This window comes from Scyliorhinus torazame, chromosome 27 (assembly GCF_047496885.1).
Source record: "Scyliorhinus torazame isolate Kashiwa2021f chromosome 27, sScyTor2.1, whole genome shotgun sequence".
NCBI lineage: Eukaryota > Metazoa > Chordata > Chondrichthyes > Carcharhiniformes > Scyliorhinidae > Scyliorhinus > Scyliorhinus torazame.
The window spans coordinates 36,498,382-36,512,607 of record NC_092733.1 but is presented as its reverse complement, the minus strand read 5'-3'; the positions used below and the strand labels follow the sequence as shown (position 1 = coordinate 36,512,607).

General features: G+C 48.9%; 2 protein-coding genes across 2 annotated transcripts in view; one reads left to right on the top strand and one right to left on the bottom strand.

Moving 5' to 3' along the window:
- LOC140403402 (uncharacterized) overlaps window positions 1–14,226 on the top strand; it is a 960,939-nt gene that overhangs the window by 395,198 nt on the left and 551,515 nt on the right. The window lies entirely within an intron of this gene.
- The window catches only part of LOC140403208 (patatin-like phospholipase domain-containing protein 6), a 198,380-nt gene that overhangs the window by 166,437 nt on the left and 17,717 nt on the right, over window positions 1–14,226 (bottom strand). The window contains exons 5-7 of the mRNA XM_072490961.1: window positions 11,965–12,047; window positions 9,196–9,278; window positions 960–1,100 (exon numbers count right to left, since the gene is read on the bottom strand). Coding sequence (XP_072347062.1) covers window positions 960–1,100; window positions 9,196–9,278; window positions 11,965–12,047 — 307 coding nt within the window. The remainder of the gene's footprint in view (window positions 1–959; window positions 1,101–9,195; window positions 9,279–11,964; window positions 12,048–14,226) is intronic.

Here is a 14,226-nt window from a genome sequence, read left to right as displayed (position 1 = left end):
GGTGATTCCTTATCCACGCCGTCTAGATCCCTCATGATCTTGAACCTCTTTCAAATGCCGTCTCAGCCTTCTCTTCTCCAGTACAACCCCAGCTTCTCCAATTAATCCACGGAACTGAATAATTCAAAGACCACTCTCTCTCCTAAATCTTGGCCTGCACTCTCTCCAAAGCCTTCATTATCTTTCCTGAAGTCTGTTCCCCCCCCTCCCCCCGCCCCCGAACCGGGCCCCGTGCCCCAGTTGGAACCAGCGCTTTATAAAGGTTCATCGTTAAGTCCCGTGCTTTTGCCATCTACGTCACGGTGTAAAGCTCAGGGTTCCGTGTGCCTTTTTTAGCCACTTTCTCAACCCGCCTTGCGCATAAACCACCGGGTCTCTCTGTTCCTGCATCCCATCTAGAGCTGCATCCTTTAGATTATATTGCTTTCCCTCGGCCTGTCAAACTGCACATGTCTCTGCAATAAACTGTGTCTTCTATGCGCCTGTCCATTCCACCTCGGAGTCTGCACGATCCTCCACGTGGTTCACCACCCTTACCAGTTTTGTCTCACCTGCCAATCACGGAATTGAACTCCGCGCACACAAACACACCCACATCATTTACGCACATCAAAAGCAGTAGGGCTTGTGCCAACCTCATGGAGAGCGCCCACTGTATACATTCCTCCAGCCTGAAAAGAGCAACACCTGCCACTGTTTCTGGCCACTTGGCCAACTCTGTACCCAGGCTGCCACCGTCCCTTTATCCCATGGACTTCAGCTTTGCGGCTCTACCCTGTAACCTGCAATTCTCCACCAAAATAGAAAATGCTAAACCCAATACCAACCATCGTCCATGCGCAGTGTTTGCAAATATAATTCTCACCTGATCAAATATGTCCCAATATGAAAACTACCTGGGCAATTCCCTCAAATGCTAAGTTTCTTTCCCTGAAAAGATTAGGATTCGGAAGACTCACCTGACGTTTTTCAGCATGTACAGTACTTCCAAGGGCAGGTGCGAGCTGGCAACGTCAAACTCGGTCAGGTCAGCTTCGAGAACGGAGGGTGGGGGCTCCTTCGGCTGCAGGGTGGGAACTTCCTTATTAATGTGCAAGAACCTGCGGGGGACATTGGGGGAGGGGGAGAGGAAGATGCTTAGATGAGTACGGATTGGAGGCATAGCGGCTGAGACAAAGACGCATCAACGCGGTGATGTGAGACTCTCGACACGCCCAAGGACACTAGGAAAAAAGCAGAGCCAACCATTCAGAGCTTTCGTCGCTACGACGGAGTGTATTATTGCATTCCCACACTCGCACCAAGCAGGCAAGGAGCAATCGTGTTTCGTACAAACTCAAGCAATACTCAGCACCTGGTTTCACGGACCAGATTAAAGGCCCTAAAACCTAGCTCACCTGAAAGGCATCCTGTGTGAACCTTCCCAGCTGCAGACCCTGCCCCAAGAGACTGGGCGGGGGGGGGGGGGGGGGGGGGGGGGGGGGGATGATGAAACAAGAGGCTCCCAACCAATAAAAATGCCCTTGGCGCAGGGTTACTGAACAATAAAAATCATTGACAAACTCAAGCCAGGTATTATGTTAAGCTGATTGATCCTTCCACCAATGCGATCGCAGAGCCAGCATCACGTGTTACCGGGGCTGCATTTTAATCGTAATCCTCAGCAGTAACAACGCAGCCCGGTCATTTCTGGTCACCGGCTGCAGATTATCACGAGCACCGTCCAGCATCACTGGCTTGGAGACATTAACCCACCTGGAGAAACGGCGCGTGCACTCATTTAGAAAAAACTTACTTCGAACTGGCGCCAGGAAACAAAAGTTGGGAGTCTCCAGGACGCTACAGGGCTTACAGATTTCGGGCACGACTGCCTGTCAGAGTAAGTGTTTAATATCACCATCATTATATCCCTGTTGGGTGCCTCACCACAAGCATCAAGCCATTATGCATTAAGCATCATGGCAACTACTGGGCCCAAGACTGCGAGAGACTTAGGAGAGTCCGTGAACACTGCCCAGTCAATCACACAAACCTGCCTCCTATCCACTGACTCCATCTACACCTCCCGCTGCCTGGGGAAAGTGGGCAGCATAATCAAAGACCCTCCCACCCGGCTTACTCACTCTTCCAACTTCTTCCATTGGGCAGGAGATACAGAAGTCTGCGAACATGCACGAACAGATTCAAAAACAGCTTCCCCGCTGTTACCAGACTCCTAAATGACCCTCTGATAGCCTGACCTCATTAACATTACACCCTGTATGCTTCACCCAATGCTGGTGTCTATGTATTTACATTGTGTACCTTATGTTGCCCTTTTATGTTTTAAAAAAATGTTATTTTCTTCTCATGTACTAAATGATCGGTTTTAGCTGCTCGCAGAAAAATACTTTTCACTGTACCTTGCTACACGTGGCAAGAAACAAATCCAAATTATTTTGGGGACGAGGGTAACTCCATTGAAAGGTTGTGAATGTCAAAATGAGCAACAGTAATTCCTTTTAGGAATACCTCGTTCATCGAACACGGGGCCACAGCAAGCGGGGATGACAGCTCAGCACGAACCGCAGAAAAATAGAACCAGGATTCAGCTCCAGTGGCTTAACGGAGCGACAGCCCTGGACGATGCAATCTCCCAGCAATACCTCTGGCAGCTGCGGAGATCACAGGCAAATGGTGCTCAGCATCCCATCGTCGTGTACCATTGTCAAAAGAACGAGTACATATCGCTGAAACTGAACCACGTGCCAAAACATAAAAAGGTCTGCCGCACACCACCCAACCAAACGAACAGCTCTAAAGTGACGATCAGGTGTACAGAACGTGATCTTGGCGTTCGCCAACAAAAAAATAGAAAACAGGACTCATAAATGGCTTCAAAAATAAACATGCGTTCTGAATTGAAGCTGCAATCTGCGTGCGTTTCAAAATTTCCTGCCCTTTAAGGCTTTGTGATCAGAATTGCCACACGGTCAGTTATATCGCTGCCTGCGTGAATCGTTTCAAGATTCGTTTGGGTTCAAAATTCTCTCTCATTGCACCACTGAAAAAATGAAATGAAATGAAAATCGTTTATGGTCACAAGTAGGCTTCAAATGAAGTTACTGTGAAAAGCCCCTAGTCGCCACATTCCGGCGCCTGTTCAGGGAGGCTGGTACGGGAATTGAACCGTGCTGCTGGCCTGCCTTCAAAGCCAACTATTTAGCCCTGTGCTAAACTAGCCCCTCTGCGCTGAAAAATATCAATGATTAATTCGTCATCAGTCGCAACCTGGTTTGATTTAATCTCAAATGAAAGCATACATGTGTTCTGAATTGTGGTTTCGGAGTACATAGCTGGAGTGTTGCTGAAAAAAGATATTTTTTTAATCAAAGTTTTTCATCTTGCACTTATCAGAAATTGACAAGAATACCAATATAAGGGAAATCATTGAGAAGAGAGTGCTAAACGAGTCTACTTGCCAAATAATCAGGACACTCTTCTCACACATTTAACTTTCTTGATTTCCTTTAAATTGGTATTCTAGCGAAACGTGCCGATGAGTGCAAATCATAAAATTTACAGTGTTGAAGGAGACCATTCGGCCCATCGAGTCTGCACCGGTCCTTGGAAAGAGCACCCTACCCAAGCCCACACCCCCACCCCATAACTCAGCAACTCCACCTTTTTGGACACCAAGGGCAATTTAGAAATTCCAATCCACTTAACCTGCACATCTTAATAATAATAACCTTTTATTGTCACAAGTATGAAGTTTACTGTGAAAAGCCCCTAGTCACCACATTCCAGCGCCTGTTCAGGTAAGCTGGTACGGGAATTGAACCCACGCTGCAGGCCTCGTTTTGCATCACAAACCAGCTGTCTAGCCTACCGAGCTAAACCTCTTTGGACTGTGGGAGGAAACCGGAGCACCCGGAGGAAATCCACGCAGACACGGGGGAGAACGTGCAGACTCCGCACAGACAGTGACCCAAGCCGGGAATCGAACCTGGGGCCCTGGAGCTGTGAAGCAACAGTGCTAACCACTGTGCTGCCGTGCTAACCACTGTGCAGCCCTGTTTCGACAAGAGAACAAAAACCCTTTTCTTTCAACAGAGCAAATATTGCCCAAAGAAACTTCAGAAATTTCATCAGAACTTTTTCTATATCAACATGTCACAAATGGGCAATCGGAACAGGATGTGGAGTTGAAAACTGGGAATACTGGCACATTACAACAACTTACATTTGATAGCGTCTTCAAAGGAAAATACCCCAAGATACTTGAAAATAAAAGATGCTGAACCAAAACAGATGTTAGAAGGGGAGGAAGATTCTAAGACAATTATTATTGAGGTAGAGTGGCACAGTGGTTAGCACTGCTGCCTCACAGCACCAGAGAACCGAGATCAATTCCGGCCTTGTGGAGTTTGAAATGAAATGAAATGAAAATCGCTTGTCACAAGTAGGCTTCAATGAAGTTACTGTGAAAAGCCCCTAGTCGCCACATTCCGGCGCCTGTTCCGGCTGTTACGGGAATTGAACCGTGCTGCTGGCCTGCCTTGGTCTGCTTTCAAAGCCAGCGATTTAGCCCTGTGCTAAACAGCCCCTTCTCCCAGTGCCTGCGTGGGTTTCCTCCGGGTGCTCCGGTTTCCTCCCACAGTCCAAAGATGTGCGGGTTAGGTGGGTTTACTGGGATAGGGTGGGGGAGTGGGCCTAGGTAGAGTGCTGTGCCAGAGGGCCAGTGCAGACTCGATGGGCCGAATGGCCCCCTTCTGCACTGTAGGGATTCAAAAGATCAAGAAAGCTCGAAAAGGTTCAGGTTTGAGAGCGTAGAGCTGGGCATCTGAAGGCCCACGAGCCAGTAACAGGGCAAAGGGTGCAAAGGGACTCACAAGAGGCCAGGGGGAGGAGTGGAGATTCTGGAGAGATTGTCGGGTCACAGGAGGTTGCCGAGATGGAGAGGGACAAGGCCATGAAGAGATTGAAACGCGAGGGTGAGAAGTTTCAATTTTGGATGTTGGGAGACAGGGGCATTGTGCGACAGGACGCGGTGTGGATATGGGCAGCAGAGTTGGAGTTTGCGGAGGTGGTGACCCCGAGGGGGGGGTTGCGGAGTTTGCGATGGGGGTCGAAAGGCGATATGCTTTGATCTTTCCAGCATTCAGCTGCAGGACAGTGGGTCTCGCATCCAAGGCTGGATGTCAGGCAGGCTGTGTGACGACCCAAGAGCTGGTGTAGGGGGTGAGAGCGCTGGCAGTAAAGTAGCAATGGGGCTGTTCAGTGCATTTGTAGAAGTTGATCCGTGTGTGACGCAATGTCAAGGGGCAGCATGCTGGTGGCGAAGGGGACAGAAAGGGACAGAAAGGGAGATTGGCCCTGGGGAGGGTAACAACCAAACTGACAGTGAGAGACAGGAAGAGAAGTCATGGTTGGAGATGCTCTGGGAGGCAGCAGTTAAGAGAAAGACCAATGTGCAATGTAAGCTTCACCCTGTTGCTGTAGCGGTTTGAGCAAGAGAAGTTGGCAGAGTGTCAAAACGGACAACTTCAGCAAAGGATGCAGTGCCATTGCCCTTCTGCCAGCTTTTACCAAAGACAGGATTTCAATGTGATCCGACCACAACAGGGGCCTGGGAAACTAACAGCCATGGCCCATAGGATTCTGGAGAATCATCAGTTAACCTGCAGGCCACGTCCAGGAGGTATCAATGCAAGGTGTGGTTAGCGGGATGGGAAGGAGCCCGGTGAGTTTAGCCCCCCAGTGGATATGCTGCGTAGGAAGGTCAGCAAAGAGGGGTATATGCCACGACACAGCCCGCTGAGGGTCTCCAAATCGGCACAAGGGTCTCCAGGTGCTTAAAGACCCAGGGCAACAACAAAGGAGTGGGAAGGAGAAGGAACAACGACGGGTTGATAGAGGGGAGATACAGAATTGGCTTAGGTCTGAGCAGCAGTCGGTGTTCAACAAGCAATGCCCGCTGGAAGGTCCACGTTCCTGATCATGAACACCCAGCAGCAGGCACACAGGGCACTGGAAAAGGCTTTCACAACCTTTACCTCTGCAACCTCAAAAGGGTTCTGTTACAAACGCAATGCTTTATTATTCATGATTTTTAAAAAAAAATTTATTCCTTCACACGACGTGGGTGTCGTTGGCCAGGCCAGCATTTGTGGCCCATCCCGAATTGCCCTCGACACCTTCTTGTGCCGCTGCGGTCCACAGCGCTATTAGGTCGGGGGTTCCCGGGTTTCGACCCAGCGACAGTGAGGGAGTGTCGATAGAACTCCAAGACAGGATGGAGTACCGGATTGGAGGGGAACTTGCCGGTTATGACGTTCCCAAGCACCTGCTTGCTACCCTTGTCCTCCAAGCTGACCGAGATGCCATCAAAGAATGGTTCTTGGGATCTAGGCCAAGGTGGAACGGGAACTTTTATCAGCCATGTCTTGAAAGAACCGGGTTGGGTTTTTAAAGAAAATTTGGAAGGTTTTCATGATTCTTATTTTGTTGCAGACCATTAAAGAGTTGATTGACCTACAATGCTGCATTGGAATTCCCTGATGTTATAAACATCAGTGGGGTGGTAAATAGTGAGGACGATGGCCTTTGATTACAGGACGACACAGATAGGCTGATCAGTGGTAAATGGAATTCAGTCCGGATAAGTGTGAGGTGATGCACTTGGGCAGGACAAACAAGGCGAGGGAATACATAATAAACGGCAGGACCCTGGGGAGCACCGAGGATCAGAGGGACCTTGGTGTGCATTTTTTTTGGATAAATTTAAAGTACCCAATTCATTTTTTCCAATTAAGGGGCAATTTAGCGTGGCCAATCCACCTACCGGCACAACTTTGGGTTGTGGGGGCGAAACCCACGCAAACACGGGGAGAATGAGCAAACTCCACACGGACAGTGACTCAGAGCCGGGATCGAACCTGGGACCTCGCTGCCGTGAGGCAGCAGGGTTAACCCCTGTGTCACCGTGCTGCCCGATCTTGGTGTGCATGTACACCCGTCCCTCAAGGTAGCAGAACAGGTGGATACAGTTTTTAAGAAGGCATATGGTATACTTGCCTTTATCAGCCGGGGCATAAAGTTTAAGAGCAGAGAGGTTACGTTGATACTGTATAAAGCATTGGTTAGGCCACAGCTGGAGTATTGTGTGCAGTTCTGGAATCCATATTATAAGAGGAATGTGATAGCACTGGAAAGGGTGCAGAGGAGATTTACCCGGACTGGAGAGTTTTAGTCATAAAAAGAGATGGAGACTGGGGGTTGTTTTCCTTGGAGCAGAGTTGACTGAGGGGGACATGATTGAGATGTATAAAATTTACGAGGAGTAGAGATAAGAGTAGACAGGAAACAATGTTTCCCCTTGGTGGAGATCAATGACAAAGGAGCATAGATTTATGGTAAGGGGCAGGAGGTTGAGAGGGAATGTGAGGAAAAATGTGGTAGAATCTACAACTCACTGCCTGAAAGGGTGGTGGAGGCAGAGACCCTCAGAACATTTTAAATGCATTATAAGGAACCGCTTCTTAAATCCCTGTATGATCCTGGTTTCCTTTTAATGCCCACCTTGCTGGCTGTTTGTACAGACATTTGGTTTTGAACTGGAACCTCCCCCCCCCCCCGCAAGCTGCTATTTGTACTGGCCCAGGCATACCCCTTGCGCAGTGTGCTCTGTGGCACTGCTTGTGATGTCATTTTGATGGGCAAGGCTAGCACAGCCTCTTTTGAAACTCCTGGACATTTTATGTTTTCGATTGGGATTGGTAGATCCTTTCAGAAGATTCTGGAGCAGAATGTAGGTTCCATTTTTGCTTTCAGTTTTGTTCTGAAAAGGAGCTGGGCAGAAGCCTGTTCAATAGCTCTCTCAGAAAGGCTGGAACTTCTTCTCTCTATTATCTTGGCTGGAGTGAGCAGGTCTGGACACTATCAGTCCTAACCCCTGATTTAAATTCTGCAAGCATTCTTTCCAGCCAGGCCTCTGCAAGTTAAACCTCTGAGAGAAAGGCTGGGAAAAGCTGATGTCTCTCCTGAAGTCCAGGCCCTTTTCTCAGGTAGACCCCCTACACAAAGACCAGACAAGCAGCTGAAAGGCAGAGTGGACGGTGAACTTGCTGCAAACGCTCAGATAGAGAATTCTAATACGATCTCAGGGATACTGACAGTCAGTCTGGTGGTGGTCTCTACAAGTGAAGGTGACGCTTCAGAGAATTCCTGAAGCTACCGAGACCAAGATCCAAACCAACAGATGGTTTTCAACACACCTTCTGAGATGATCACTGCCTACAAAGACAACTACCTCAGCAGCAAAGAGTCTCGTCTCTCGTCCAGTTTGAGGCATGTTATTTTGATCCTTTCCTACCACCATCATGTGTCTATCTACCTTGTGCATGTCTGGGTGGAGGGTGGGACGGAACTTGGGAAATAGCTGTATTAGTAGATCATTGTTCTGTTATTTCCATTGCAGGTTTATCTCTACTCACGTTATAAATAGGATTTTTTCATAAATGTTTTACAAATCTGGTACCTGCAAATCATTGAGGAAGTCAACGGTTAAAGATCTCAGGAAATTATACAAACTATTGGTTAATTCGCTTATATTGGAACTCTGGGATCTGTGGGGCTGGAATTGACCACGCACTCGCCTAGGGTGCCAGAACAGTATTTAGATGTGCATTTGCGATGCCAAGGCATCCAAGGCCAAGGGCTGAGAACTGGGATTAGAATACTTAAATGGTTGCTTCTGACCAGCACTATGGGGAGCATGGTAGCACAGTGGTTAGCACTGTTGCTTCACTGTGTCTTGGACCCGGGTTCAATTCCCAGCTTGGGTCACTGCCTGTGCAGAGACCGCAAGTTCTCCCAGTGTCTGCGCGTCTCCGGGAGCTCCGGTTTCCTCCCACAAGTCCCGCTGCTTAGGTGAATTGGAAATTCTGAATTCTCCCTGTGTACCCAAACAGGCGCCGGGGTGTGACGACTCGGGGATTTTCACAGTAACTTCATCGCAGTGTTAATGTAAGCCTATTTGTAATAAAGATTATTATTACAGACGCGACGGGCCTATTCTGTGCTGTGGACCTCTAGGACTCTGACTCGCAAGCTCAACACCGTTTACACAAGACTATCTGACCTACAAATTACAATTATTGCTCAAGTTTGTCTCATTATTTGTTTAGAGATAATATCTACTTAAGGAAGTACCGTTTTGCAATGATCAGCATTTTTTGTTTCCTTTTTGTCCTTGGCCTTGAGGTTCCAACAAAGGAAGATGTGGATTGCGACACCTGGAAACAAGACAAGTATAAGCCACATTTTAGGAACTTTACAATCAAAGAAGGGAGAAACTGCACGTCGGAGGCCCAATCACGAAACATTCACATTTATTAAACACCCGAGCACTTCTCAAATTAAGGAACTGCTTTACTGATAGTCATGGGGGAATGGTTTTACTGAGATGGGTCACCATGATATTGTGCCAGACGGTGAGCTTTAGAAGCTTCATTCGGTGGGCAAGGTGGGCAGTCAGCCTCCAGGAAACATGCAGCAACTCGCGCAACGTAATAGAGTGCCAAAGTTATGGGCGAGGCGTTTTCAGAACCCCAAACTGGATCATGGAGTTCTACCAGCCTCCCCCTTTAATGGATTTGTTGCTTTTCCGAGCACACGGCTTGTTCTCTAGGAGTGGGATTACAATTATGGACACGTGGGTTTTTAAACACAAAACAATGTTTATTCCATGAACTCAACTTAACCTCATAAATAAACATTGGATCTCTTAACACCCCTTACTTCAAAGATAACCCCGAAAATATTACAACACTAAATAATCCTTCAGTTATTCCTTTCAACATCCATGAGACTTAACACCTTTAAACAGAAACACATCAGGTTAAAGGCTTTACTATTATGAGTTTAAATCACCCAAATGATCCAGAGATAGTCTCTCATGGCAGAGATCACAGCAGATCCAGCTCACTGCAAACACAGCTCTTTTTCAAACTGAAACTAAACTGCAAAATGGCTGAACGAAAACCAAGCTCCACCCACACTCTGACATCACTGCATTTCTTAAAGGTACATTGCTTAAACATCCATTTCTTAAAAGGTACCCTCACATGACACCAACTACTCTAATTAACTGACGATAAAGCACTGTTACATTTCACCTCAAATGACACGATCGAGGTGTATAAAATTATGAGGGACACAGATAGGGTGATGGGAAGGAACCTTTCTGCTTAGTAGAGGGGTAAATGACCAGGTGTTTTAAGTTAAGGGGCAGGAGATTGAGAGGGGATTAGAGGAAAACATTTTTCACCCAGAGGGGGGAGTGAGTCTGGAACAGCCTGACAGGGTGGTCGAGGCGGGAACCCTCACAACAGTTAAGAAGCATTTAGATGAGCATTTGAAACACCAAAGCAGACAGGGCTATGGGCCAAGTGCTGGAAAATGGGGTTAAAATAGACGGGTATTGATGGCTGGTGCAGCCACGATTGGCTGAAAGGCCTCATTCTGTGCTGTAAAACTCTAAGACCCGATGACAAATGTCTCTTTCTCCTCAACTGAAATAAAGAACAGCCAGCGATTCGACAGCTCGCTGACGGGCCGGATTCTCCGGCCTCCCAGCCGCGTGTTTCTCGGCAGTGGGAGGCGGCGCGCCGTTCGCTGGCGGCAGGTGTCTCTGTTCCCGCCGCTGTCGATGGGAATCCCCATCGAAGCCGGCCCACGCCGCCAGGAACGGGGGAGGGCTGTCGGCGGGAACGGAGAATCCCATCGCCAGCGAAGGGCCGGAGAATTGCGGCCCAGGGTTTCAAACGTAACCCTTAATCAGGGAGTTTATCCATCAACAAAACCGAGCCACACAGAGCAGAAATGGCTCACGTTCAAATCAAATCTCGGGCTGCAGTAACTTAGTTGGTCCAGTCGGTCTTTTACAATTGGGTGGTGTTGATTGGGGGGGGGGGGGAATGCTGGGGCAGCACGGTGGCGCGCAGTGGTAGCACTGCTGTCTCACGGCGCCGAGATCCCGGGTTCGATCCCAGCTCTGGGTCACTGTCCGTGTGGAGTTCGCACATTCTCCCCGTGTTTGCGTGGGTTTCGCCCCCACGACCCAAAGATGTGCAGGCTAGGTGGATTGGCCACGCTAAATTGCCCCTTAATTGGAAAAAATTAATTGGGTACTCAACATTTTTTTAAAAAGGGATTGGGAGGGGTCAACCAGGGGCATGACGACTCATTGCTCTCCCACAGCGCTGTCACAGGCTGGCTGGATCAGCCTCAGGCCCAAAGTCCTGGTGGACAAATCGTCAACAGGCTCTCAGCAGCAGCCACTCGGAACGGGCTACGGGATGGGGGTCCTCGGCACTCCATTTGAACAGCACTCCATCCGGCGCGAGGGGTTCAATGTTCACGGAGGGGAGAAAGGTTGGCAGGAAAGGCTTGCCAAGAGAATTCAAAGCTTGCACAGAACGGAGAGCAGCTCAGTGCCGAACTCGGGAGGCAAAGCTCCAAATCAATCACACGTCGCAGACGGCAGTGTCCGGAGTCAGTGCAAACATTGGGTAAGACGTAGGCATCATCAGAAGCTGGTTAAATACTGGACTGACCGCTTCCACGTGAGTGTAGGGTGGAAGTTGATTTGAAAGTGGCCCTATACAAGAGATTCAATCTCCTTGCTCAACTCCGAAAGATGGCCTGCAGTGGAAAGAAATGGACCTCTCCAGAAGCAGCAGACACGGATCTCCCCGGCTGGGACTTGTAGGTTGGGGAGCGGAGACAAGCAAAGATGATTTATAAAACCGTAAGACGGTTGCAGTAGAGGCCATTCCGACACTTCCTCCAATAATCCAAAACTAACCCCACTATCCGGGTCACGCACACACGGTTGAATCTGAAATCCAGATGTCGGTCTGTAATTCACCATGCACTGCAGATTAACCTTCAACCTCAGGTAGGCCGTGTCCTTCCTACCTTTCTCATGATCTTGCGCCCGTAGAACATTACTTTGTCACGCTTTCGGAATCTGTATTTTGGCTCTTCCTCAGCTTGAATTCCTGAGAAAGAGCAACAAGTCGACACAAACAATTAACATTCTGCAAAAGCGGACAGGAAGGACTTACAGAATAGAACTCGTTTCTCGAGAGGAAGCGAAGGTTTGCATTTCTCACTCTCAGCAGAGCCAAAATTTCCAGGCAACAGTCTCTCCCCAGGTTAGAAGGCAGCTTATTTTGATACTGATTCAATACTTCAAGGGTTCTCTGAACCAGTGAGTCAGTTGCAACGCAGTCAACACACGGAGCCAAGTGGGTTATCAGACAGAATTGGCCAGCAGAGCTTGAGGCATGTTTGAAGAACTTGCCTCGAAGGATCAGGCCCTTGCAGATACATGTAAACGTTGGCACAAGGCAGTGTGTGGCACATTCAGAATTTGCAGTGCATCCGGGAGGCTACGATCAAAGTTCGGACAGGATTCGGTCAGCATATGCATGGGTTTTAGGATTGTTGATGTTCCTGTAACTAACCTGGAACAGCTATACCATGGCTCCAAGAGCAGGTCAGAGGCTGGGAATCCTATGGTGAGTAACTCACCTCCTGACTCCCCAAAACCCTGTCGACCATCGACAAGATACAAGTCAGGAGTCTGATGGCATACTCGTCGTACCTTACCTGGATGAGCGCAGCTCCAACAGCACAAGAAGCTCAACACCACTGACCCACAGAGGCAGCCGTGTGTACCATCCTCAAGATGCACAGCAGCGACTCACTAAACACCTTCCAGCCCGTGTCCTCTACCACGTAGCAGGGCAAGGGCAGCGGGTACACGGGGAACATCACCGCCTGGAAGTTCCCTTCCAAGTCACTCGCAATCCGGACGTGGAAAAACATCGCCGTTCCTTCACTGTGGATGGGTCACAATTCTGGAACGCCCTCCCGAACAGCATTGCGGGAGTACCTACACCACATGGACTGCTGCGGTTAAAGGCAGTTCACCACCACCTTCTCGAGCGCACTTCAGCATGGGCAAATAAATGCTAGTTTTGTCAGCGGCCCACATCCCATGAATTCATAGAATTTACAGTTTAGAAGGAGGTCATTCGGCCCATCGAGTCTGCATCGGCCATTGGAAAGAGCACCCTACTTAAGCCCACACCTCCACCCTACCCCCATAACATAACCTTTTTGGACACTAAGGGGCAATTTACCGTGGTCAATCCACCTAAGCTGCACATCTTTGGACTGGGATGAAACCGGAGCACCTGGAGGAAACCCACGCAGACACGGGGAGAACGTGCAGACTCCGCACAGACAGTCACCCGAGGCTGGAATTGAACCCGAGTCCCTGGAGCTGTGAGGCAGCAGTGCTAACCATTGTGACACCGTGACGCCATTAATTGCAAATTAATTAATTTTTAAAACAGAGCACCGAATCGTACCTGCCCCAAAGCATTTTGCGAATCGTGAGCTATTTTGAAGTTTAGCTATTGTTGCTGTGGGGGTAAAACCTGGCCACCATTTCCAAGCCACCATGATGAACCCCTTTGCCATCCATGTGGGATCAGAAACTGGCAGGAAAAGTGTCAGAATAAGGGGTCGCTTTGAAAGCGGACGTGGTTCAGGTACAGGGGGAAGGAAGGACGAGCAAAGCAGGAGCTCCTTGGGTGACAAGAGAGATAGGGAGTAAGATAAAGCAGAAAAAGTGCTAACCACTGTGCCACATTCTCAGGTCTTAAACGGAATTGCTGCTCATAGACCATAGAACATGGAACTGTACAGTACAGGCCCTTCGGCCCACAATGTTGTGCCGAACTCGTCTGAAACTAAGATCAAATCAATCTACTCCCAATCATTCTAGTGCACTCCATGTGCCTATCCAATAACCGCTTGAAAGTTCCTAAAGTGTCCGACTCCACCACCATAGCTGGGAGTGCGTTCCACACCCCAACCACTCTCGGAGTAAAGAACCTACCTCTGACATCCCTCCTATATCTTCCACCATGAACCTTGTAACAGCTACATCCACCCGAGGAAAAAGTATCTCTCTCATCATCTCAATTATGTCACCTCTCATCCTCCTTCGACATTTCTGCTTCCTGCAGTCAGCCAAAGGCTCAGTGGAAGCGCTCGTTGAGTCAGAGGGCTGCGGGATGAAATCTGCACTGCGCGCTCATGCCCAGAACTGGGGTCACAGCCTAAGGACAAGGGGTCAGCCATTCAGGACTGAGAGGAGGAAGA